This window comes from Leopardus geoffroyi, chromosome C1 (assembly GCF_018350155.1).
Source record: "Leopardus geoffroyi isolate Oge1 chromosome C1, O.geoffroyi_Oge1_pat1.0, whole genome shotgun sequence".
NCBI classification, from domain to species: domain Eukaryota; kingdom Metazoa; phylum Chordata; class Mammalia; order Carnivora; family Felidae; genus Leopardus; species Leopardus geoffroyi.
Window position 1 is genome coordinate 85,685,246 of NC_059328.1, and position 27,330 is coordinate 85,712,575.

The following is a 27,330-nucleotide window of genomic DNA, read 5'->3' on the forward strand; positions in this document are numbered from 1 at the left end:
ATGATGCTATATAGGTATAGGGTATAGTAAGTACTGGTTAATGATTCTTCCAGCTTTAAATTTATATGGTTCTGTCCTTAAAGATTTGGATGTTAGGGTTTTTTTTTTTTTTTTTTTTTTATTCTCTTACAAGGACGTGTTTGATTAGAATTACTGACGTGTTCTCTTTTTTCTGAATAGCTAAGAAATATACACACACACACACATATAACTTATGAGAGCAACAACAAAAAAATCAAACCACTCAGGTTTCCAAAAGCACTTCATATTTATTTTTTGTTCCTATTTAGCTTTTTGGAGAATCGGCAAAGCTGATTAACGGTCTAAGACCAGGGAGTTGAGTTTTACTCGCTGGCCTCACTGCGCTCCTTCAAAGTCCGCCTGGCAGCTCTTCACTTGTGCGCCCCCTTTCTCCCAAAGGCGGGCGCAAATCCCTTTCAGTTCCTGAGAAACCACATAGAGCGCATGCTCTTACGATGGTGGATCTGTAGCGCCATTTTCATACCGAAGGCTTTAATTAGGCACGTCTGTAGGGTATCCAGTATTAAAGTTGTTCAAACAGTGTGAGGAGCCTCACAGAAACAAGACAAGGGCTTTTTGGGACGAACCACTCCCTGCAGCACTTCGGCTAAGACGTAAAGAGATTCTTTTGTGTTAATTTCCCCCGTGGACGAGTGGCCCTCTCGTGTGTCGCTAGTTCCCTCCCCGCTCCACCCCTCTCCCGCCCCGGCTGGCTTCGCTTCCCCGCCCCCCTCCTCGACCAGAGCAAGATAAAGGTGAGGCATTTGTGATGATTTTGCGGCCACAGTGGCAGTCCAAATGAGAGGACGTGGGGGACCGGATGGGAACGTTATCCCCTGTGAGAACAAAGCACAAGTTATTTCAAAGTCCAGTGTGTGTAGAGGAAACCGGTACATGTTCTTTTGAGCTAGGAGGTAGCGCTTTTTTAATTTTATTTTTTATAAAGGTGGAGATCCGTCAGGGGTGGGGGGCTAGGGTTGCTACAAAGATTTGCTATATATAGGAGGCGGAGCGCGGAGCTCTGAGGTCTTTTAAGTGTGTGTGTGCGTGTGCGCGCGCGCGCAAGAGTTTAAGAGAATGTGGGTGATGGGGCGCGCAAGAGAGACAGAGAAGAAAAATCTGGAGTGGGAGAAGACTTAGTGCAGAAAAGGAAGGGGGGCCGGCGCATCCTTGCCTGGGAAGCCGCAAAAGCGCCCTTCCCTACCTACTCCCTACTCCACCGTTTCATTCATAAGTTTCTAGTCTGGAGGCCCCGCCCGGCTCCCCTGGGCCCAGGGCCCCGTTTCCTGTACAGCAATTGGTGGACGGCAACAAAGCCTTAGCAACTGGCTCCTAGAGACATGCGGGCCGCCTGGTAACTGGGGCGCGCGGCCGGCGCCGAGAAAGGAGCGGGGCTGTCCCTTTAAGGGATGGCCGCGGAGCCGTGAAAGTGGAGGGGGCCGGGGGAGGGCGGGGAGGAAGGTCTGAGGGAGGACCTAGGGGGAGGAGGAGGAAGAGTTGCTGCTGAAAGGAGGTGGCGAAGGAGGAGCCGGAGCAGCTGCTGCCAGCCCGCGGGCACCGGAGTCCTGCCCGCTGCCGCACGAGTAGCCACGGGCGCGATCGGGGCAGACGTCTCCTCCTCCATGATCACTTTGGGAGCGGGGGGAAGACTTTGCCCTGCCGTGAGAGCTGGTCTGCGTTTTCCAGGCGCGGCGGCGGCGGCGGAGCAGCCGCAGCAGCCGGGTCCGAATCGGAGCGGCCACAGCCTGGGGCGTGTGCGTCCCGCGCGGAGCGGGCTCGGGTTCCCCACGGAATGTCCCCGGGGCGCCCGGAGCGCTGACCCCCCAGCCGCCTCCGCCTTCGGCGCCTGCTGCCTCTCTCCGGCGGGCGCGGTGTTCGGGACTGCAAGCTTCCCGGCTCCTGGGCAGTGGGGAAGCCCCCGGGGGCGGGTGACCTCAGCTGTCCACGACCCAGCCCTCCCCCGTGCGTATCTTGCTTAAGATGGCAGCGGAGTCAGGGGAACTAATCGGGGCTTGCGAGTTCATGAAAGGTGAGGAGCAGCCGCCCCACATCCTCCAACCCTACCTCACCCCCAACTCTTCACTTCTAGCCCTATGTCCCAACCGCCGCCTCCGGCTTCTTTTGGGGCCCCCAGTGTCCTGCAGCGGCTGCGCGCGCTCTCGTCTCCTCTCGCTACTGTCCTCTCCCAGAGGACCCCCTGCTTCCGGCTTCTCTGTCTTTCTTGCGTCCCAGGTTCCCTCTGCAGCTCCCTCGGATGGCCTCCCTGCCCAGTAGTGAGACAGCGCGGGGTTCCGCCGGACTTTTGCACGCAGGGGCTGGTGGGGATCCCGCTCTGGGTGATTTTTTTTTTTTAGTCTCCTTTATCCCGCTCGGTTTTCGGGACACCCCCTTCCTCCTCCCCACCCCCCCCCCCACCCCCCTCCCGCCCCGCTCCCGCATCACACCTCCCTGTCTCTTACTCTTCTCCTCTTCTTGAAGTCTTCGATGCTGCAGGCTCGCCTCTCTCTTCCCCTTCTGCAGTGGCTGAGGTCTGGAGATTTCTGAACCAAACTTGCATCTTCAGTTCTATGGGTACCCCCAGCTTCTATCTGCGCCCGTTCGCCTGGAACAGGGGCGATATGGGAACTGCCCCAGCTGAGTCTCTCAGTCAGGTCCCCTCCTCGCCTCTCCGTTGTGCTCTTGAGTCTCTGGGTTTCTGGGAGAGATCAGGTTTCTGCAAGAATTCCACGTGTTAATAGAATCTTTAAATAATGGGTAGCAGTTATTAGTTTGATCTTTCCTGTGTTACCACCACCCCTGCCCACGTTCAGCTTCCCTACTTCTTATATGTTTTCTCCCATCTTTTAAACTTGTCTTTCAGATCGGTTATATTTTGCTACTTTAAGGAATAGACCAAAAAGCACAGTAAATACCCACTATTTCTCCATCGATGAGGAGCTGGTCTATGAAAAGTAAGTTTCTATTTTTTTTTCCCCCCTCAACCGTTTAGCTTGTTGGCCCTTTGGTGAGGGAACAACACTATGTGCCTCTATGGCAGGTTTATTCAGTTTCCCCCAATGGTGCAAGTAAGAATACCATTTTCCGGAAGACTCAGATGCCTGAGGAGAAGTGCAGAGCAAGTTAACATCATTTGAACCTGTCGACACCCCAGTCCTTTTAGACCTCTGTCTATATTAGCTCTTCCTACTGCCACCACAAACTGCAACCCTAGATACCTAACACTCCCCAGAGTAGGACCAGGGAGACACTGTCCTTGCCAGACTCTCTAATTGGCTTGTGAATCAGCCACCCAGTATTTATGGAGCACCCACAGAGTATAGGGAAGCGTGTGTAGTACAGGTGCTTCAGCTTTACAGTTCACAAGGCTTCTGTTGTCTCTCAGGATGTTTTCGTTTCTGCGGCTCATTTTTGGAAAATGGGACCTGTTTAGCTGGAGGTAGCTGTACCTAAGTCATATCTATGAGTAAGATTTTACCTGTACAAGAAATTACTGAGTTATTTTATTTGGTTGCCCCAAGCTTCAGAGTAGTACTTTCTTTGTCTTTGAGGAAGTGGTATAGGAGTGCTGATTTACTTTCTTTGGTTACTTTGCTTCTTCTATGGGAATTAGGATTTGAGAGTGTAAAATAAGAATAGGGAACTGTTGTTTGTGAAAGAGTAATAGTTTACAGGAAAAAGATATCTTAATATTTCAAGGGTAATAAAAATTTAATTGAAGAGAGATAAATCTCTGTTCAATAAAAGCAACAGATAATAAGGAATAAGAAGGCTGAATTGACTTGATTACGCTCTCATTCAAAAGAACTGGTGTTTCAGAGTAGTCCAATATATTCTAACTTAAACATTTCACTTTACTCTCTTGTTGTTAAACCAAACATGCAATTAAATGAACATAGTTAAAGGAGCCATAGTGACCCTCATAAGCTTCCTAGGACTTGTCCTGTTAACAGGGATTTTGGCGGTTCTGCCTAATTTGTGGGTACCACCAAGGCATTTGAAGAGTGAGAGTATTCTCAACTTCGAAGAGTGTATCTTTTATTTGAGGGCAAACCATCTTTAATTGCCACGTCATCATAGGGATTCTTGAAACTGATGTCTTCAGGACATTTCTCTTAGTGGTACTGGGGGCAGGATGCTTCTTGAATGGCTGAAGTCAAAGTGGGAATGAAAGAGCCCTTTGCTGCTGCATATGAATGCTGCCGGGAGGAGGTCTAAATCCCTGGTGTCAGATTGCAGCCATGCTCCTAGACGAACGAAGTAATGTGTGGCCTGCTCCCCCGACCCTACCCCGTGTACCTGGCTGATGTCACTGCTAGCCGTGTTTATTGAGTGTTCACTATATTGTTGGGAGTGTGCATTTTTGTTGCTTTCTTTTAGTGAGTTTCAGGTTTGGGGACCTGACTCTTGTGAGTCTGACAGTAGGGACTGTGTATGTGCCATTATGTTCCACTCTGCAGTGGCTGACGGGCCAGAGGTTGTTCGGATGTCATGGAACAAGCTTCAGTCATTGAGGTCTGAATTGCTTCTTTAGAGATTGCTAAATGGTATAGTTCTAGCAGAAAATTACACGTAGCCACCGAACGCAGCGCTCAGTGGTTTTTTGATTGTAGTATTGATATATGAAGAACATTTTTTTGTGCATTTTAGGGTTGGTATTTTAGGATAGGGCTACAAATCACATTCCTCTTGTATTTAAAACAATTTTTTTGATAGATGTTTACTTTGAGAGAGAGAGAGAGAGCATGAGCAGGGGAGGAGCAGAGAGAGAGGGAGACACAGAATCCAAAGCAGTCTCCAGGCCCTGAGCTGTCAGCACAGAGCCCAATGTGGGGCTCGAACTCACAAACCATGAGATTATGACCTGAGCCAAAGTCGGATGCTTAACCGACTGAGCCACCCAGGCATCCACACATTCCTCTTGTATTTATTCACCTGTGTTTCTGGTGTCTTGTAAAGAAAGACTTGTTGGAGAGACCATCCTAATTGTGAGTTTTGATGTCATTTCAAACTATACAGAGGACTCCGGCCTGGGCAGAGCATATACCTCTTTCAGTTTGGACATGCCCAGCTACTGTGCCAGTGCAGTGGCTGTGGTTCTGATTAGCCATCATTCCATCTTTTTTTGTTATCCCAACATATTACACATGCTAGATGCTGGAGAGGATACAGCGGCGATGGATGCACGTAATACCTTCGAGGAGCCGCACGCCTGTAGGGAGGGTGACAGCAGTGCAGTCAAAGGGATAGAAAGAGAACTGACTTTAGGTTAACATAGCCCCTGTACTAAGAAGAGTTCCCAGGCAGGTGAGAGCACATTTGATTGCCGTGTTTAGAAAAGGCTTCGTGGAGGAGTTACAATTGGTTTGAAGAACAGACAGAGTTTTATCTGGCAAAGATGTGAGAGGAGAGATCCCAGAAGCAAGAACAGCAAGGATGAGGAGGGAGGCTCCGGAATGGATTCAGGGAATAGGAAGTCCCCCAATTAGCCTGGTGTGTATGCAGGTCCAAGGGGGGTGTGCAGTATGAAGTCAAAAGGTCAATGGGGTGCAGATTGAATGCCAGGGTGGGGATCTGCAGTTTCCTTGTATACCATTGGACCCTTCTGTGGGTTTTGGGGCAGTCCATGGTATAACTGGATCTGGGCTAATTGCAAATAGTGGTAAACATTTATTGAGTGTTTAAATGCATGCTAGTTGCTGTTCTAGGTGCCCCACAATGCTTAATTATTAATTCATTTTATTTTCACAACAATTCTGTGAGGCTGGTACTATTATCATCCTTAGCATGCAGAGACGATGAGAGTAGTGTACAGAAAGGTTAGGGAACTTGCCCAAGGTCACAGAGTTAATATATAGCAGAGCTGGAATTTGAAAGTGAGCCCTCTGGTTCTGGAGTACATCTGTCTTCTCTCAAAAAGTTAGTAGGATTGGGGCGCCTGGGGGCTTAGTCGGTTAAGTGTCCGACTTTGGCTCAGGTCATGATCTTACCGTTCGTGAGTTTGAACCCTGCATCGGGCTCTGTGCTGACAACTCGGAGCCTGGAGCTTGCTTCAGATTCTGTGTCTCCCTCTCTCTCTGTCCCTCTCCTGCTCGCACTCTGTCTGTCTCTTCTCTCTCAAAAATAAATAAACATTAAAAGAATAAAAAAAAAAAAAGTTAATAGGATAGCATCCTTAAAACGAGTTAGGGTGGAAGTAGAAGCCCACTTGGAAAAATTCTGGAATGTTCAAGGGGAAGAAATAAGTGCCTAGATGAGGATTGCTAGCAATGGTGATAGAAAGAAGGGATCTGAATCCATGTGACTGGCAGTAGTTCAGGTGGGTGAGTTGAGGGGTGCTGAGGAAAAAGAGGAGGTGAAGAAGGCCTTAAGACAGCCTGGGTCCTGGTGAGCCTGCTGGGACCATTAACTGAACAAGAAGTAGGGCAGAAGAATCGGCTTTAGTGGGGAGATCAGGCATTCCATTTTGGTCAGGTTGAATTTAAGGAATTTTTTTTTTTTTAATGTTTATTTATTTTTGAGACAGAGACAGAGCATGAACGGGGGAGGGTCAGAGAGAGAGGGAGACACAGAATCCGAAGCAGGCTCCAGGCTCTGAGCTGTCAGCACAGAGCCCGACGTGGGGCTTGAACTCACAGACCGTGAGATCATGACCTGAGCCGAAGTCGGACGCTTAACCAACTGAGCCACCCAGGCGCCCCAGGAATTTAAGAGATACCACATAGACTTGAAGTTCTTAAACTTGGGGATTTTTTTCCAAAAGAGATGATAAAACTGTGAGAATGATGTGATTTTGGGGGAGAAAGAGAAGATATCAAGGTCTGTATTTCACAGGCAGGGCCAGGAAGAGGAAGCAGGGGAAGGAGGAGGAAATAAACAGAGGTGGACAAACACTGGAGAGAGAGAAGAAAGGGAGGAGGGACAGAAGCCTGGGAATCCATCTTGTCAGCTCTACTTCTTTAGGTTGTGTAGAATGAGAGAGATTGCAAAGCCCCTAGAAGAATGTGTAGTAACCTCTGTTCTGTCTATGGAGGTCTTGTGGTGGGAAAAATCTTGACTATCGTATCATAATGTACATGTCTCTAAGGAGAGGAGTATGTTTATATGCATTGTCACACAGGCCTTGCGCAACCTTGTAACTCTGTACTTATTTGTTGAATGTATAAATGAAATGCTGCCTTTCTGGCTAAATTATCACCTTGAAAATGCAACTATTATTTATGAATCAGTAAGTAGTCTCTTTAAACATTAGGCTGTAGGTACTCTGGACGCAGCTGTGTTTTGTGCAGGTGTTTAGTTAGTTCTAAGAGGATGATAGCACTCCATGATTGAAATGGCAACTTTCTGAGAAGCTGGTGGAGAAAATTTAACAAAGTGGCCTCATGATGTGTGGCTGTTTATTAGAAATGAGGGTCTGAATTTTCTGCTTGATCTTAAAACAGTATTTATCACAATATAAAGGCTTGAGCAGTTTTAGTAAAATGTGGTTGATAAGAAAGCCATACATTTGTCCTTGGGTTAGGATTTCACAGATGAGAATAAAAATTAGAGTATAAACTAACACACTTGTGGCACAAAAGTAGCCCAATAAAAAGAGAGCCTTTCAAAGATTTATCTGTATTTGATTAAGGTACAAATAATACACAACTCTCCAGAAAGGCTAAGTCTTTAGTTTTGGAATTGGGCCCTGTAATCCAAATAGAGGCTTACTTTTTTATAACTTGGCTCAAGTTTTTTTGGCTCAAAAGTTAGAAAAATGAAGTCTGTTAATTGTTATAACCTTTGCATGCGCCTCCTGACTGTGATGATGGGTATAGGGTTGGATGTTAATGCATAGAAAGCCAGTTTGCTATGAAGGGTGGTGTAGAGGGTGTTCATTTTTAGCCTTGTCCATTTTCATCTCTTCTCTCCTTATGTTTGCAAAGGAAAGGTGTTGAGAATGCAGGAGAGAACTTTTCATGGACATACTCTGGGGACTGAATATTAAGCAGTGTCTGAAGTGACTCGAAGCATTTCACCAAATGTTTTTGCATGGAAGAATGAACAGCCTCTAATGAGGACTAATTAGCTAAACTGAAGATTTAAATAATTTAAAATGTTCAGTTTTCACTTAAGCTTTATTAAAACACTCTGGTATTAATGCAACCAGGAATTTTTGGATAAATCACGTATAGAAGAATGATTTCTTTGATAGTCTTTAAAATAGGTTTGAGTCAGAATGTGAACCTAGGACATCTTTGAGAGAAATACAGAAAAACTTCCCTTGCCTGGAAATATTTGTGGGACTGGAGTATTTAGGTGAGAAGAAACCCTTTTGGTTTTCAAATTTTATTTTAAATTTAATATGTAGCAAGTAGGCTAATTTAATGGAAAGACTAATGCCATTTATGGACATGCACACGTTCACACACGTATGATCATATAGAGTCTTAGGGCGATCATTTGGTACCCCAGTTGTCATTGTAAATTGCTATGATATTGACAGAAGAGAAGATATAGTTGAATTTGGAGACACATTTCCCCATGGGAATAAAAATAAAATCATAATAACAGCTTACATTTATAGTCCTGGGCCAGCACCTAGGAGTCGGGTGCTATTATTATCACTACTTTACAGATGAGGAAGCTGAGGCTCAGGTTGGGTAAGCAGAGCCAAAGGTCACTGAGCTAGTAGTTAAGTTGCTGAGCTGGGATTCAAGCCATAGGTAGTTGGCTTTGGAGTTCATGCTGTTATGCTCCCAGCAGGTTCCCAGTTGTCTTGAGCCTGAGGCTGGTGGGGAGGGTGCAGTACCAGCTTTACACCCCTGCCCCACACACTTGGCCCTTCTGACTTGACTGGGGAATGGCTTTGGTAAGAAAGTGCCACCGACAGTGTGTGTACCAACTTTATGTCCAGGCTATATCTGGGAATGTGTGGTGGTAATTAAAGTGTTTTTCCCACTTTGTGGGTGTAATTTTGCTTTTTCTCCTTTCGGTGGACTGCCAGAGAGAGAGAGAGAGGGAAGGAATAAATTGAGCTAATTATCATTATGTATTAATAGGATGGATGAAACAAAAGAAGTCCAGTTTTCATAAGCTTATGAAAACTTCTTTTGCAGGCTGTCCAGTGAAATGTTCTTGCTGCTTAAGTGGTGTAACTTAAGATACAAATTTGTGCATAGAATTCTCTTAAAACTCAGAAAACTTTGTAGCTTTTGAAAGACAGTGGGTTTACACTTCCTTCTCCCTTTCTCCTTTCTTATGTCCTAACCTTGCAAAAATTACCCAGTATTTTTTCAGGGCCACTTTTTTCATCCTCTGTTTTGAACACATGCCTTTTAGGTGTGTGTGTATATGTGTATTTTAACCACAGTACTACATAGTATATGTGATGAGGAAATGCACAAATCTGTATACACTAACCAGCCAATTTTAAATTCAGTGACATACCAGAGCCAAATTTCACTTTCTAGGTATAGATTTATTTAAATACTTGCTGTTTTGGACCCATTAGGCATTCACAATGGGTAGTCTGTCTCTAATCTTCATAAGGACACATTATTTTTTAGTTCTTTCAATTTGTGTGAGATAAGCCTGACAGAAACATAAAATTTAACTATGGTGCTAAGGATTCAGTTAAAACTAACAGGGCTGGTCTTAATCAGGCTGCCTGACACATGGATCCAAATAGCCGGGCTGTAGGAGAGAGTCCAATGGGGAGCAGTTGGCCATCCAAGTTCTGACTATGCCAAGTCACCGTGGGGCGGCTTCATTATTTTGTTTGAAGTAGATTCCTAAGACATCAGATGTTCTCAGTTGTAAGTTCATAAACACATTCCAAAGCCGAAAGCAAATGACTTTTACTAACCCAGAGCTTAATGCACCTTTGTGCTTAACAAAAGCAAAAAGAAAAAGAAAAAAGACCCTTGACACATTTTCACAGGAAGTGAAAAAAGCGGGATTTAAGACTTGGAGGTGGTTGAAAATTGCTGGAGGAGAAACATTTAGATGGGATAGATTTTGGTGCAGAGCGCTGTGCTAATGCTTCGAGGATAGACAAATACGTACAGAAGGCAGTTGGAACAAATACAGTGAAGGGCGATATATGACAAAAGCTGCAAATGTATGTGTTAGGAATCCAAGAAACGAAGAGGTTATTACTGCCCGGGGTGATAAAGACTACACAGAGTGATATTTGAACTAGCTCTTGAAGGGTGTGTAAGAGCAAAGAGTGTATGTTATCATCTCTGTGAGGACAGGTACTATCTGTTTTTGCTTTCATTGTATCTCTACACCCCGCACAGTGCCTGACATGGAGGTGGTGCTCATGAAATTTTAGCTGAATGAATGAATGAATGAGTGAGTGAAAGAGGAAGGAAAAGAGAGAAAGAAGAGATTTCCAGTATTTGGAGTTGGCAAGATTCCATTAGGTGAACATGAAATATTTGAATGCAGAGAGGTCCCAGGTGAGGCTGGACACATAGTGGGGACGGGATCCAGGTTGTGCTGTAGAATGGCAGAAAGACTGATTAGAGCTCTGCTTTAGGCTGGGAGGCGGAGGGGTGGGGTGGGGGGTGTGTGTGTGTGGGGGATGGCTCTGTTTAAGCTGTGGCAGGATTGGATTAGGGCGGTAGCAATGGGAACAGAAAGGCCAGATGGGGGAAGAGGCTAGAAAGGATGGATTGAGCGTATTTGGGAATGACCACGTTGGGAGGTGGGGAGGGGGTGGTGAGGAACTGAAGGTAGGTTCAAGGTCCCTAGCTTGGTGACTGGGAGAAAGTGGCACCTTAAAGTAGAATGTGTGTAAATCGGAAGGAAGGGTTACTTTTTTTATTGCTTGGTTTTATTTTGGGGATGGGGACAGGAAGTAAGAAGGGGAGTTAATAATGAAAGTAAAAGAGGAGTCTTTGTCTTTTGTGATCTTTAAGGAGAAAACAGACAATGCCTGCCTGGGATATTTAGGTATTTACTTGTTTAAAAACTGAGAAGTTGGGTGGGACACTGATCTTAAGTTCCTTTCTGGCTCACTGATTTGAATTGGGATTTCTACGGGTAAATGTCGAATTTATTGTTTCTTTAAAAAAACATGCTTTAGTTTCAATTTACCTAAAAAAACTTTGGTTTTGCTAATCATCCAAATACTTCCAGGACCACCAAAGAATCAGATGTTGAATGAGAACCATCAAAAATATCACTTTATTTATTGAAAGCATGTACTATTCTCAGTCCTCACAACTTGAAAACATCTTGTAAATGGTCACAATTTTTATTTGTCATTGACAGTGAATTCCTTTATAGGAAATAGTTTGTGTGAACTATAGTTTTTGAATAAAATGTTTCACTTATTAATTTATACATTTACTATTTTGGTCTTAAAGATGTTCATATCCAATTGATGAAGTGGAGAATTTACTAGTTTGGACCTGTTCTTTTGTTATAAAATTTAATTTTCATTTGGAGAACCAGAAAAGATGGTTTATTTCACTTTTATTCTCCTTGGTGGATATACTCTAGTAAGGCATTTATCCAGTTTTTTCTGGGAATGTGGCATTCTAGTGAGGCAGCTCCTACAAAGAGTTGGGAAATCACATCTTGAAATATGAAAGCAGTTTTGTAATTTGTGGAACTTTTCTAAGATGAATGTGCATTTTCTTCTTCTTGAAGAGTTTATTGCTTTTGATTTTGCTTTTTTTTCTGCAGTACTCAGACTGTATTATTATAAGTACATTGGTTGTACAGTTTCACCATAATTCAGGGATGGTTCCAGCCACTCCTAAGGAATCAAGGGCTCTCTGCTTATGTAGCAGATGGTGCCTGTTTGCTAAACATCTTGTGTCTTTTAGTGTTTTTAATTTATTCAGTTTTTATTGGTGACTAACTGCTATGAGTTGAGTATGTTTTAGGTGCTGCTTTTGGCATTACCATCAATGTACCAGCCTCTAATAGCCGCCTCCTCTCTATGATCCGTCTGATGAGTCTAATATACTATGTGTATGGAAACCGGACATCACATTTTATTAGCCTTTGCTACAAAATAAGACTAACTAGACTCAGCATGAGAATGGGACTCTCTTATAAATGCAGCTAAAGGGCCTGGATTTTGTGGCAGGCTTTAGAAGAAACAACATGACTTTGTTTTTGGCTTACTTGCGATTCTCATTTTTTTAAAATCTTGGTTTATTTTTGAGAAAGCGAGAGAGAGAGAGACACAGACAGACAGACAGAGCACAAGCAGGGGAAGGGCAGAGAGAGAGGGAGACACAATCTGAGGCAGGCTCCAGGCTCTGAGCTGTCAGCACAGAGCCTGACATGGGGCTTGAACTCACAAAACATGAGATCATGACCTGAGCCAAGTCAGATGCTTAACCTACTGAGCCACCCAGGCATCCCTTAACTTTTTTAATGTTTACTATTTACTTTGAGAGCAAGAGAGACAGAGCAGGAATGGGGGAGGGGCAGAGAGAGAGGAGACACAGAATCTGAAGCAGGATCCAGGTTCTGAGCTGTCAGCACAGAGCCTGACACAGGGCTTGAACCCACAAGCTGTGAGATCATGACCTGAGCCAAGTCAGATGCTTAACCTACTGAGCCACCCAGGTGCCCCACTGTGATTCTCATTTTTATTCCAGATTGAGATTTCTGAATTTGAGATTCTTGGATAACTGATGTCTTATTCTGTACAATTCTCTATCTTTTAAGAGGGTCTGGTATTAATACAGCATTTACACGAGTCCTGGTAGTTGATTATTGGTTCTCTGCAGCTGAATTAATCTGAAACATTAAAAACATTTTATTTGTTTCTAACTGTGAGATAAAAAGGTTTAAAAAGGTCTCTTCTAGGGAGCCATGAACGGTGGGCTTGTAAAATATCAAAATATTGCCTTTCCTGTTCTGCTAAGACCCTCACTACTGTCAAACATTGTGTCTTGTTCCACAAGCCCTACAGCAGATTGCCTGCAGCTCTGGAAAACCCAGAAGTAAAGGCTTAAGATGATTTTAACATGGCAAACTCTCAGAATTGAAGGGGCTCCTAAGAAAAAAGGAATTGGGCTGATGTATAGTGGGGGTGAGTCTTTTAGATTGGGGGTTACTTCTGGAGGGGGCTGCCCTGGGAATAAGCCGGTAATAAAGATACAAGCTGAAGGGGAGAAGGTGGGGCTGGGTTCCTGACCTTACCCTGCACTAGAGAGGCGGGTCATCTTGCTATTCTCTGTCCCCATTACTGCCCTTCCTTCTTAGGTCATTTTTGTCAATTTTGTCTAATTGGTCTTAGTGTGCGCCCAAAGCTAGTACAATGTGATATCTGGTATCTCTCCCCACATGAACCTGGTGTACAGTTTAGAAGGGTTAAATTGTAACAGGCAGTACTTTTTGCAGATGAACCAACCACGTCTCAATCTTTCATTCATTACTCAGCCATCTGTGTGCCAGGTGCTAGGGATATAACAACGAGTACATTTGAACCCAGCCCTGTGTTCATGGAGCTTATAGTCCGGGGTGGGGGGATGGGTAAGGAGGATATTAATCAAATATTAAGAGGTGGGCATGGGAGAGGGATCAGGGAAGAAGCCCCTGAGGAAGTGTGACTAGAGCTGAGACCTAAAGGGTAGGTAGATGTTAACTAGGTCTGGGAGGGTGATGTGCTAAAGTCTGAGGCAGGAACTAAAAGAAATAACTGGGCTGGAGCTTACTAGTAATAAAATGAGGGAAATGAAGCCCCAAAGAGAGATAGGTAGGGGCTGCACCACCCTGGGCCTCACAGGCAAGTGTGCGAGTTTTGCTTTTAATTCCAAGAGCTTAGAGAGGTAATATGATCATCACTGGATTTTAGAGTAATTATTTTCCTTTTCGAGGCCTTATTTGCTTTATGAAATGTGAGGAAGGTTAGTCTTTTATGTACAGGACTCAGTCATCCTTCTGTTTTCTACCAAAGCCACAAGGATACTGTCCTCATAGTCCTCTTGCCTTTAATACCTGCCATTGAATAAAGGGGTTAATTTATACTGCTTGAGAATGTTTCTGTGGGAGTGAATTTTAATTTTAGCCGTGCATTCCTGAAGAAATGTATTGTTTTCATTCCTGTCAGTCTCAAAGGGGGTTTTCATTCATTGACTTGCTCCAAAGAGGGAAGTCACAGAATGACAGACTCTGATGCTGGAAGGTTCCTTGATACCATCTAGTCTGTTGTTTGGCTTTAAGGCAAAGTTGCAACACTAACCCATTTTATAGCAGCAGCAGGGCCTTGCTATTCACCCCAGGTTAAGAACGTACAAAGTGGAGGACGCTTCCTCATACTTCCGGTGTTGTGTACCTGGTCTTTCCTAAAAACCTAAACTAATGTACCAAAGAACAGGAGTCAGAGTGGATATTGGGGTTCTCTCCTTACTTTGTCATCTCAACAAATGTCAAACTTCACGCAGATAAGTAAAGGGTAATGAGATCAATCTTCCTACCGTATGAAGCCACTTTCTGCTCTGTGGGTTTGTTCCCCAGCTGTGCAGAAAGCATAGTGAAGTTCAAGGAGAAGGCTGTAAGGTTCTTCCCCTTCCTGGAGGGGATATTCTGAGGGAAATGCCTTTGTACCCAGAATCAACACCCTGAGAGGGCAGAATGTATCAAATAGGGTGACTAGCCCTTGGGAAACATGTGAACTGTTGAATGGGTTTGTCCGATATGTATAACTAGAGTCTTAGACTCTTTAGACTCTATTTTATATACATGTAAATGTATATATACACACATGTATACACATAATATATATTACAATATATATTATAGTCTCTAATGGCTGGAAATTGGATATATGATATGATATGATATTTGAAAGAACTTTAGAAGTCTTACTTCAGCAGCTTTATCTGATAGATGAAGATGTGGAGTCCCAGAGAGGCTAAGGCACCAGCCCAGGGACATTGAGTGATCCGGTGGGGACTAGAACCCTTTACTTCCCAATGGTCTTTAGTTTTCTGTCAGACTCTATTTGACTGAATGGAGCTGGGGAACTTCTTCCATGTGCCGACTCTCTTCCCAGGCAGACAACATCAATGTGACTGTGGTTTGTTATGCTACAAGGGCTTGAGCATAAGCCTTGAGCTGTAAGGGCTTCGGACTATACTTTGATCTTAGATTAATGTTTGCTGATCAGTTGAAGCCTTTTTGAAATTTGATTATTAGGGGTTTCAGCCATGTATAGGAGCTTTATCATCTGAAAGGAGGAGTGTGGATAATATTCCAGAGATAGGGAAGGTATTAGCTGATTAATGTCACCAAAAATTTATATGCACACACACACATATAATCTCACTGTGCTTTGAAGGGTATTGCTACTTAGCATTTATCACACTGAGATAACATATTTACTTGTCTTCTCATTAGGTGGTGAGCACCTTTTGAGTAAGGAATGGCAGTCAGCAGGCTTTCAGTAAATATTTGAGTGAGTGAATGAATGAATAGACAAAAACTGTCAGCAGCACTGGTAAAAAATTCATGAGTTGGTACGCCTTAAAATGACCTTATAGAATTTTTCCATCCTATTTGTAAAGCAGGTAACCCCCCCCCCCTTTTTTTTAGTATTGTCAGCACTCTGATTAATATGCTAACTTATAGTGCCTTGCTCAGAGTAGGTGCTTATAAATCGTATTGAATGAATGTGTGTTGCTTGGAATATAGCTCATCTTTTTGCTGAGGAGTTGAAAATTTTTAGATGAAAGTTCTTATATGTAGAATAAGGTACAAGATTGCTTTAAGCAATGATTCCTCTGGGAATGGGCCCACTTAAAGTTTGTTTGAAAAACCAAACACAAAATAATGATATGTCATAAACTTCATAAATCTCGTAAGAAGAGCTAGACATTTTGGGTATAACAAAAAGGCTTCTAGGTCCAACTTGTTTTTCCCTTCAAGTCTGTAGGACCAGCACTATGGGTGTTAGGTGACCTGTGGGTACTGGGTGACCCTGTGGGTAGTGGATGACCCTGGTTACATTTGCTCTGATCCTTGGGCTCCCATTTCTTTGTCCTCTTCAGAAGGAGATGACTCTCCCCACTTTCAGGACTCCAATTCTTTTAATTTCTTTCCTCCCCAAACAGGAAAGAGTTTGATTTTAGCTTTTTATACTTACTGAATAACAGATAGATGAAATGATTTTTACTTAATAGTTCATGAATTTCATTCTGGTTATTGACCCATAATTGGCCAACCTACAAGGGGAAATTTACGAATAGATAAGAGGGATTCATTTGATCGGTCACTCATTCATTTAGAGGGAAAGCTGAAGGTACTCTGAAATAATAAAATAATGTATCCATGGTTTTCCTTGCCCAAATGAGCCCACATGAGACCAGATTATCCATCTCTCCCCCACCCAAGAAAAAAGAGGTGGCCATTGCTTGGCTGTGGCTCTGGAGGCCTCTTCCTGGGAATTTGCAGAATGGAGAAGACTCTATGTAGAGTCATTAATTTCAGGCTTAGGAGCCCATTCAGCCCTCAGGTTCCTTTCTTGTGTTTCTACAGGGCTCTCTGCCATTTCTCATCCCCTTTCATTGTTCCCAGGTTGATGACCTTCCATTTCTTGTCTTCTACCCTGAGCCCAACTTTTTCATTCTCTTGCCTTGGTTGCAATTTGCAAGTTGCTGAAGTACATATTTTATACTTTTTAGCACATTTGACTTACTTCAATTGATATCAGTTGGTTTTTGTATTTTAATATTTCTCTCTAGTAATGATCTGGCCTATTAAATGTGTTTCCATTTCCTCCCACCGCTGGTAAGGAGAATTCTTATGAAGAAGCATGTTGTTGCTAGGGATTTACCCAAAAAATACAAAATACTAATTCATATGAATGTATGCACCCCAGTGTTTATAGTAGCATTAGCCACAATAGCCAGATTATGGAAACAGCACAGGTATCCACTGATAGATGAACGGATAAAGAAGATGTGCAATTTATATGCAATGGAATATTACTCAGCCATAAAAAAGAATGATATCTTGGGGTGCCTGAGTGTCTAAGTTGGTTAAGCGTTTGACTCTTGATTTTGGGTCAGGTCATGATCTCACGGTTTGTGAGTTTGAGCCCTGCATTGTGCTCTGCACTGACAGCGTGGAGCCTGCTTGGGATTCTGTCTCCCTCTCTCTCTTCCCGTCCTCTCCTTTTTCTCTATTTCTCTCTCAAAACAAGTAAAAATAAATTAAAAAAAAAAAAAGAACGAGGGGCTCCTGGGTGGCTCAGTCAGTTAAGCATCTGACTTTGGCTCAGGTCATGATCTCATGTTTTGTGAGTTCAAGGCACACATTGGACTTTGTGCTGACAGTGCAGAGCCTGCTGAGGATTCTCTCTCCTTCTCACTCTCTGCCCCTTCCCCACTTGTGCTCTTTCTCTCAGAGTGAGTAAATAAACTTAAACAAAAATTAAAAAAAAAAAAAAGAATGAAATCTTGCTGTTTGCAATGGCATGGGTGGAGCTAGAGAGAGTATCATGCTAAGTGAAATAAGTCAGTCAGAGAAGGACAAATACCATATGATTTCACTTATATGTGGAATTTAAGAAACAAAACAAGTGAGCAAAGGGAAAAAAAAGAGAGAGGCAAATCAATAAACAGACTCTTAACTGTAGAGAACAAACTGATGATTACCAGAGGGGAGGGCAGCAGGGGGGTGGGATGGGTGAAATAGATGATGGTTAAGGAGTGCACTTGTGATGAGCACAGGATATTGTATGAAGTGTTGAATCACCAAATTGTACACCTGAAACTAATACTACACTATATTTTGCCTAACTGGAATTTAAATAAAAACCTAAAGAAAGAAAAGGAGACTGTTATTGGAAGGTGTCTTCTTTACTCATGGCATTTTATTATATCAAAAGTTGGTGATAACCCAGAGTGGTGGAAGCAGCTGTGACCGTTTTTTGCCTCAATGATCTTGACATTTTCAGGATCAGTTAGAAAACAGTCAGTTAGAAAACAATACAGAAACATAAAACAATATTATTATAAATGCAGTTATATTCTTAGCAATGCAGGCATTGTGAGGAAAGGATATATAAAATGGCCTTAAGATAGAGTTTGTTGGGGCGCCTGGGTGGCTCAGTCGGTTAAGCGGCCAACTTCGGCTCAGGTCACGATCTCGCGGTCCGTGAGTTCGAGCCCCGCGTCGGGCGCTGTGCTGACAGCTCAGAGCCTGGAGCCTGTTTCAGATTCTGTCTCCCTCTCTCTCTGACCCTCCCCCGTTCATGCTCTGTCTCTCTCTGTCTCAAAAATAAATAAACGTTAAAAAAAAAAAAGATAGAGTTTGTTGGCTTTGTATTTGCCTGTGGAAGTTCTGACTTTTGAAGTCCTGTTCTAAATTGCTGTTGGCTGGAGACGCCTGGGTGGCTCAGTCGGTTAAGCGTCCAACTTCGGCTCGGGTCATGATCTCGCTGCTCATGAGTTCGAGTCCCGTGTCGGTCTCTGTGTTGACAGCTTGGAGCCCGGAGCCTGATTCACATTCTGTCTCTGTCCCTCTGTCCCTCCCCTGCTTGCGCTCTCTTTCTCTCTGTCTCTCAAATATAAAAAAAAAACCATAAAATTAAAAAAAATAAATTGTTCTTGGCTATGCATAGGTTTTGACTGAATTTCTTAGTATGACTTGAAGCTCACCCCACGTTTTGTGAAATATAAAAGCTGGCTCTTTGAGCTTCAAGATTTTGTGACGTGGGAAACTCTCTGGGTTCCGGTTGTTTTGCTTCTACCTTTAACATGGTGCTGTGGCCAAGATGGAGATATACCTTCTTCATTGTAGATATCTGATGCTCTTACAGCAACTTGTTTCTTTGAGAGATAGTAGAGGAGAGTGGGGACAGGATCCTTTTCTATTTTTCTATCTTCCCCTGTTCTAGGTCCCAAGTTGTCTTTTTGGAAATATGATTCCCTTGAACAAAAGAGGGTAGGAATTACCAGAGCCTAATTTCACTTAGGGAAATATGTGGGTCTCTGAAGGGGAAGGGTATCAACTGTCTTCAAACACTTTATCTGTACCTCACTCGTGGTACTTGGTATTTTCTCCAGTGTTCTATAGTTATTTTTGTTCTCATTTTATCTTTTCATCTTGATCAGTGTTTTCTATCGGTGCAGAACATTTGCTGCATTGATGGAAATGTATATTTTCATTTTCCAAATCAGTAGTCATTAGCTACATGTAGCTTTTGAATACTTTAAATGGGCTAATATGATGTGAGAACTGAATTTTTAATTTATTTAACTTTAATAGTTAATTAAACATTTTTAATTTGAATATAGTGGACACAAAGCTACGTTAGCTTTAGGTATACAGCATAGTGATTCAACTTCTCTATGCATTATGCTGCACTTACCACCAATTAAGCTACCATCTGTCACCCTACAGCACTTTTACGATACCATTGACTATATTCCCTAGGCTGTACCTTTCATCCCTGTGGCTTATTCATCCCACAACTGCAGACCTGTATCTCCCTCTCGCCTTCACCCATTTTGCCTGTTCTCATCCCTCTTCCCTCTGGCAACCAGCAGTTTGCTCTTTGTATTAATACCTCTGGTTCTGCTCTTTGTTTATTCATTTGTTTTTTTTTTTTTTTTTTTAGATTCCATATATGAGTGAAACCATATGGTATTTATCTTCCTCAGTCTGACTTATTCCACTTGGCATTATATCCTCTAGGTCCATCCATGTTGTCACAAGTGGCAATGATCTCATCCTTTCTTGTGGTTGTGTAATATTCCACTGTTTTGTGTGTGTGTGTGTGTGTGTGTGTGTGTGTATACATACACACCACATCTTCTTTATTCATTCATTTATGCATGGGCATTTGGGTTGCTTCCATATCTTAGCTATTGTAAATAATGCTGCAATAGACATAGGGTGCATAGCTTTAATTAATTTAAGTTTAAATAGCCACAGGTGGCTAATGGCTACCATGTTGGACAGTACAAATCGACTTAAGGATGTAGTGTGTCTTTGATTTACTTCTTCCTTGTGTTTTGGAGTATACTAATTTACTTATCTGATGTTTGGTGAAACTGGTATGTTTGTTAACTGTGTTGCTTCCAAAATGACATGTGGTTAAGTTGGCTGTGCAATTAGAAACTCTACAACTTTGAGTTTGAGATTGAAGTTGGCTTCTAATGGTTAGCACAAAAATGGAATTAGATGCCTTGAATTCCTTGTGCTTTCCTGAAATTTGTTCAAAGTGAATCTAAAATGCTGATAAAACCATAATTAAAAATTCTAGATTTACCTTAACATTCTGCAAGTGTCAACAGTCATGTTTGAGTAGGGGAAAAACAGATTAGTTAAGAGCATTGCTTCCAATAACTTAAGGACAAGGAAATCTGTGTTAAAATTAGGACTACCTTAATCATGCTGGTAGGTGCTTATTTTATATTCTTTTCATTTTGATTCTTTTGAATGGATTCTTGTTCACCATCCAAGACTGGTCTGTAATTAGGTATAATAAGCACAGTTCATTTTGGATTCATGTGTATTTTGTTTATACTTACAACACAGCATCACACTGGGGACTTTAGAAATAAATATCTTTTTATTTTTTATTTTTTTTTTAAGTTTACTTATTTTTGAGAGAGAGAGAGAGAGAGAGAGAAAGTGCGTGCACAAACTGAGGAGGGGCAGAGAAAGAGGGAGACATTAGACTCCGAAGCAGGCTCCAGGCTCTGAGCTATCAGCACAGAACCTGACGTGGGGCTTGAAATCACAAGCTATGAGATCATGACCTGAGCCGAAGTCAGATGCCTAACTGACTGAGGCACCCCAGAGCCCCAATAAATATCCTTTTGTTTCCAATCATTGCACGTTTTCCTTTTTGGCAACCCTGTGTTTTTACTCTCGTGAAGCCTGTGTATAGGGACAGGATAATTTGGTGTTACCTGGAATATAAAGTTCCAAAATATTACACACTTGTTTAATGTAGATAAAATATACAAGTTTAGTATTCTTATGTAAGGCAAGTGGCTCCTGGCAGATTTGATGCAGTGCAATGACATATCTATGATACTGTAGTTTAGGTAGCAGAAAAAAATTCAATGACTCCCTCAAAAGAAAGGTCTTTTGGGGATGGGTTTTTTTTGAGACTTGTTGATATTTAGAAAATTTATGGTCCAGGCTAAATTGAATTTGAGCATTAATGAGCAAAAATTCATAATGAGAACTCATTCATTGAAGTTTTAATGTTATGAGCAGGATATTCTTCTAAGCTTGTAAGGTATAAGATACATTCCCTGTGTGAGAGGCTTACTCTGTAGTTGGGCAGTAGGATCTACACTTAAAGATAATTCACAGCATGAGATAGTGTCTCAGATAGTAGTAAGTTTGGGGAACTTTGAGAGGAGGCTAGTGTTTCCTAAGGGTGACTGGAAAAGTGGGATTTGAACTGGGATTTTGAGGAACCTAGAGAGGAACAGAAAGAGAAATAGGAGGGCACTCCAGGCAAGGAGATCAATGTGAGCAGAGGCTTGGATTAAGAATTTGCACGGAGTATTTGGGAATAAGGAACGGATGCGTTTGTTGAAATGCAGATTCCACATGGGACCCATTAGGGGATAAGGTCATCTTGGAAGCTAGGGACATGAAATGTAGGGCTTTGATTGCTGGGCTGTGGAATTATTCTGAGGGGAGTAAGGAGCCATTACACACCTTTGAATGGTGGGAAGATATGTGAGAAGTGAGATATTGTGAAGATTAATCTCTGGAGTGGAATACAGGATGATTGGGCAGGGAAGAGGGAATTTAAGCAGTGAGGATGTGAAATGAAGAGCCCCTGCACTTTTGTTGCTAACATAGGACTAGAAAAGCAAGGGATGACTTAGAGTGAGTTGCCTTTCTGGTAAATGAAAATGAAATTGATATTTATTTGTTGCCCTTTTGTGATTGAAAGTTTTCATGCCCAAGTAACTGGGAGAAGCGAGAACTGTTTTTAGTCTGGTGGGCTGATTTGAAGGAAATATGGGTTGATTTTATTTATTTATTAAGAAAACTTTTTTCTTAAAGAAAAAAATTTTTTAATGTTTATTTAGTTTTGAGAGAGAGAGTGAGACAGAGCATGAGCAGGGGAGGGCCAGAGAGAGAGGGAGACACAGAATCAGAAGCAGGCTCCATCCAGGCTCTGAGCTGTCAGCACAAAGCCCGACATGGGGCTCAAACCACGAACCGTGAGATCATGACCTGAGCCAAAGTCAGATGCTTAACCGACTGAGCCACCCAGTCGCCCCGAGAAAACATTTTTTTAAATGTTTATTTTTGAGGGAGAGAGGGCAAGTTCAGAGGAGGGGCAGAGAATGCTAAGCAGGCTCTGTGCTGATGGCAGAAAGCCCAGTGCAGGTCCCGAACTCATGAACTGTGAGATCATGACTTGAGCCAAAGTAGGATGCTTACTTAACTGACCCACCCAGGCTCCCTTAGATGGATTGAGTTTTAGATGTTCTAAGTTCCAGGTGACGGAAGGACCTGTAGATGTAGGTTCGGAGGTGGTTGGAGATGAAAAGACTGATCCTGGGTCTCACTTGTAGGAGCCATCGCTCTTCTGTAGGGTCATCAGTGAAATTCATGATAGTAGGTAAGAGAGATCTGCAGACTGCTGACTGTATCCTGGAGATGTCTGCAGAGAGGGAGATGGGCCAGTGTGTCATATAATGTGGAATGTTCAAGGAGAAGAAAACTGCAAGAAGACCACTAGGTTTAAGATACTTGAGAACTGAGAGCAAAGTTTGAGTGGAGTAGTTAGAATTGGTGACTAAGTAGGTGATAAATCCAACTCGGAAGTGAATGCACGTGTTATGTTCATCTTGCTTCTTTTGTGGCCTGCTTTTTAATCATTTTACTGAGTGTCCTGGCAGGGAGATAAAACAAGGTGGAACTCAAAAATGTCCAAATAGTTCCTTGTTAAGAGACTAGTTACGGTAATTGGGTGAAATCATTAGTTATTTGGAGTATATGAATCAGTTATATAATGACCCATATTCCTGAAGTTAACTGAAATTTGCAGTTTTAGTGAAAGTAAAAATGAGCATTGATGTTCCTGAAAATTATATTTCTACTAAATATTGCTTTTTTTTTTTAAATCCCAGTTTTTATGCAGATTTTGGACCTCTGAACTTGGCAATGGTGTACAGATACTGCTGTAAACTAAACAAGAAACTGAAAGTGAGTACTATGGTGATGTTTATATTTTGTTATTTGAAATTTTAACTTTGAAATCTGATCACTGGGACTGCCGTGCACATACCATTTAGTTAGGTAATCTTGATCTTTGGGTATTTATTTGAGTAGTTTACTCTCATATAAATGAGAAGTTGAAACTGATCCACCTGATTACCCCATAAAGGACATGTTAACCTCTTCCATTTTTCAGGATGAATTGAAATGTGAGCTGAATGAAGTCATTGGAATAGCGATCTAAGAAAGAAAGCACAAATACCTTTCAGGTTGCTGTTTAATGAGTCTATCAAATTCCTCCCTAGGATGGTTTTTCTGAAACCAGGTGATGAAGGCACTCATCACGGCATTGCAGTAGCTCTCAAGCTTTTCTTGTCTGATCAAGATTGAAATTTTTATGTATTTCTTGGAGGTCATCTTTGTAGAGTTAGCAGCCAAGTGGGATGGATGAGCTAGTAGTGATACAACAGGGACTTTACCTGTTGTGACAGAATTTGGATCATACATTCAGTATTCATCTGTATTTTTGATTTACATGTTTTTTTTTTTTTCCTCTTAGACTCTAAACATACATGAGGAAAAGCATTACATGTAATCCTGGTTTTGGTAAAGTTGTTTCATCACATAGAGATATTTATCTTTGTCTTCCAGTGTTCAAAATGAGGATCTTAAATGTAACGTTTCAGTATGGAAGGTCAAATACTACACAGCATGCTGTTAAAGATAACTGCGAAATTATAATGCTCAGGTGGCCTATTCTTTCTGCTAGTTACAGTGTAACTGGTGTGACGATGTACAGTACTTTGTACATATTAGCTGTTTAGTGATCTTTTGATTTGGTTGATTTTTATTGAACTTGGGGATAAAAGACTGTCTGTAGTGGAGAATTTCCTGTAAAATATGTTGTATATTTATGAATTCACAGATTTTTGTCATTGATCTGAAAATGCTAAATGGTCATGGAATGAATACCAAAGAGAGATTTTTATTTTAGTCAATAATCATATAACATAAGGTCTGTTGCAATCAACTGTTTAAAGAATTAATTTGTAAAGTATTATCTGACTTGAAAAGGTGTACGTAAATTCCTTTAACTAAACTGGTCTACATTTTTCAGAAAAGAAGCTACTGCCTATAGTTTAGAAAATAAAGTGGAAACTTTTGTAATCACCAGGGAAGCAAATAATATCCTAAAAAGGATTTAATATAAAAACATAAAGTAGACTTTTAGTGGATGATTAACAAGGAAAGGATAATCCATAAATAATTGAAGGCTATTACTTCCTTTTGAGGACCTAGGAATTTTTTTTTTTTTTTTTTTTTTTTGCATTCTTGATTAGTCCTGTTAGTATGTAGTTGGTATGAACTGGGTATCATAATTAACAATTCAGGACCTGACCATTACTTGGAAGATCGAAGAGAAAAGAATCATTATTTCAAAAATAATTTTTTTGGTCTGACTTTGTCTTCTGCTTATATCAGTTACATAAAAGTAGATGGCTTGAGTAAGGCTATTTTTCTACCATATTTTACACCAAACTGTATAGGTAAGTGTATACATGGACTTGTTTTGATTTGTTTTCATTTACAAAGCTTTCTTTCAACATTATGCAAGTTTAATAGAGTTCAGCAGTCCCTTGGTTCATTTCAGGGATCAGGTAATCTGATGGATGCCTGGAAGGACATTTTTTGCTTTAGTACTGCTAGTAGATACCCTGTTACTTGCTGAAGGAATGAATTTTCAAAACCCAGATGTTGATAAGTCATGCGTTATCTCAAAGCATCCGAGTAGAATCTCTACATTGGGAGAAATGACTTGACCAATTTGAAGCTGCAGTTGCTTCAACCTTGTGTAATCTCAGTTTCTTTAGCTATAAGATAGGGATTATAGAGCTTTCACAGAGGGGTGGTTAGGAGTATATTGCAAAAGGCTTTGCAAATTTTAACGTCTTCTACAGAAGAAAGTTACTAATGGAACATTGATGACTTTGAATAGGAAATAACAATAACATTTCTTCAACCAAGGTTATGAACACCTTCCCAGTCTCCTGGCTCCATATGCAAAAGCTGTTTGATATAATTTTAGGGATCCAAATGACAATTTCGTCTAGCCAGTTCATTTTATGGGTGCAGAAAGGAAGGCCCAGGAGAAGCAGGTGACTTGTCCAAGGCTACAAGGTAAAGTGGGGGCTAGATTTCAAGGCTTGTGACTTATTCATGCTCCTCTCCACCTTCATCACTGGAGGAGCATCTGTGGTTTATAATCTTCATGCGCTCACCCACAGCACTGCCCCAGCTGACTTTGCCCTGAAAACATGTCCATAGTGGCCTTGAGGCTCCTCTGCTTCGTTTGCTCCAGTGACTGTTACTGCCACTCCAACTACGTTTCTTCCAGGAACTCAGACTCCAGGCTTTCCTGCTTTAAATGTACCCTTCTTGTTGCATACCTCCCACATTCTGTCTCTCTCACCTTCGTGTAATCTCCAGGCCCTCAGGCTCCCTATTTTCTCAGTCCGTCGGATCTCTGTTGGTGTTTCTCGTCTGCAGCCTGTGTTCACCCATTTTGGTAAGACCTTTGGGCACCTTGCTTCCATGCCTTTTGTCTTGCTTGGCCTCACAGCTCCCACCCTTGGTGTCTTTCCCAGTGGATGATTTCATGCGCTAACTTACTGATTTACTCAAGATTGCAGTACTCCTGCCACTGCTGGCTGTGCACTTTACCCTGAACCACACCAGTTGCCCCACACGATGGCTTGTGATGTCCAGTCTGACTTGAATGTCCTTTTCCCCTGGTTTGATCACTCCTTGTTCTTTATGACCTTGTTCAGACACTGTGGCTTCTAGGAAGCATCTCCTTGTCCTTCTGAACAAGGTTGGAGGTGCCTCCCGTTTGGAGATCTTTATTATTGATGAATAATTCCCTGTTTACATTGCTCTCTTTCACTAGACTATACCCTCCTAGCAGATGGAGACATGTCATAGAATTCAGTGTCCCCAGTGCCCAGCACAGGGTCACCAGACACACAAACTTCTGTTGACCTTATCACGATCCCCTTGACTTACAGGTCCTCTTTTATCTTTTTGTCTCTGGAGGTTTCAGAATACTCTGCCCTCACTATTTTCATCCTCACTACGCACTGATTTCTTAATCCTTGGCTGTCTCACTTTTGCTTTCCTTACCCTGCTGAAACTGCTCTAGAGACATCTTAAAGACCAGATATGATGGTATTTACTTGGTCCTCAAACCCTATTTCTCTGAATAATTTGGCACAATTTTTTTTTTTTTTACAGTGAGAAAATTTTTTTATTTTTTAATTTTTATTTTATTTTTTATTTTTTTTAATATATGAAATTTATTGTCAAATTGGTTTCCATACAACACCCAGTGCTCATCCCAGAAGATGCCCTCTTCAATACCCATCACCTACCCTCCCCTCCCTGCCACCCCCCCATCAACACTCAGTTTGTTCTCAATTTTTAAGAGTCTCTTATGCTTTGGCTGTCTCCCACTCTAACCTCTTTTTTTTTTTTTTTTTTTTTTCCCTTCCCTTCCCCCATGGGTTTCTGTTAAGTTTCTCAGGATCCACATAAGAGTGAAAACATATGGTATCTGTCTTTCTCTGTATGGCTTATTTCACTTACCATCACACTCTCCAGTTCCATCCACGTTGCTACAAAGGGCCATATTTCATTCTTTCTCATTAATTTGGCACTGTTTTAACTGATAACAGCTTCTTAGACTACTGTTCATGTGTGGTTTCCTAGCTTTTTTAGGCAACATGTTATTTTCTACTTTGACAATTTTTATTTCTTCCAAAAAAGCTTTTATGATTTTTTTCTCTTTTATTTGACACCTTATGTAGATAGGTAATATTTTGCAGTGCATTCTGTTCCAAACCTAAATTTTTAGTTTTTATATTTTCAAAAGGTATTTTTTTTCAAGTTGATGATTTGAGGCAGTGATTTATTGCTATTTTTTTTTGTGTGTGTGTGTCAATATGCCCTCTATTCCCAGGGATCTTTACTATAATTATGTTGATTAGAATGGAAAATTATCCAGCAAGCATCGACTTAGTTTCAAAAACCAAAGGCAGAAAACACCATCACCAACAAAAAACCTATTTTTAAAAATTTTAAACTATATTTTAA

General features: G+C 41.8%; 1 protein-coding gene across 15 annotated transcripts in view; it reads left to right on the top strand.

Annotated features, from left to right (window-relative positions):
* Positions 1-296: 296 nt before the first annotated feature.
* CDC14A (cell division cycle 14A) overlaps positions 297-27,330 on the top strand; it is a 188,864-nt gene continuing 161,830 nt past the window's right edge. For 3 of the 15 annotated variants that reach the window (XM_045478424.1, XM_045478427.1, XM_045478420.1), the window contains exons 1-3: positions 1,484-2,050; positions 2,882-2,972; positions 23,094-23,169. In XM_045478424.1, the coding sequence (XP_045334380.1) occupies positions 2,002-2,050; positions 2,882-2,972; positions 23,094-23,169 (216 nt within the window). In that variant the 5' untranslated portion in view covers positions 1,484-2,001. Of the gene's footprint in view, positions 777-807; positions 936-1,480; positions 2,051-2,530; positions 2,550-2,881; positions 2,973-23,093; positions 23,170-27,330 lie in introns of those variants that run through there. The other 12 variants (XM_045478430.1, XM_045478419.1, XM_045478431.1 and 9 more) reach the window with 11 other exon arrangements.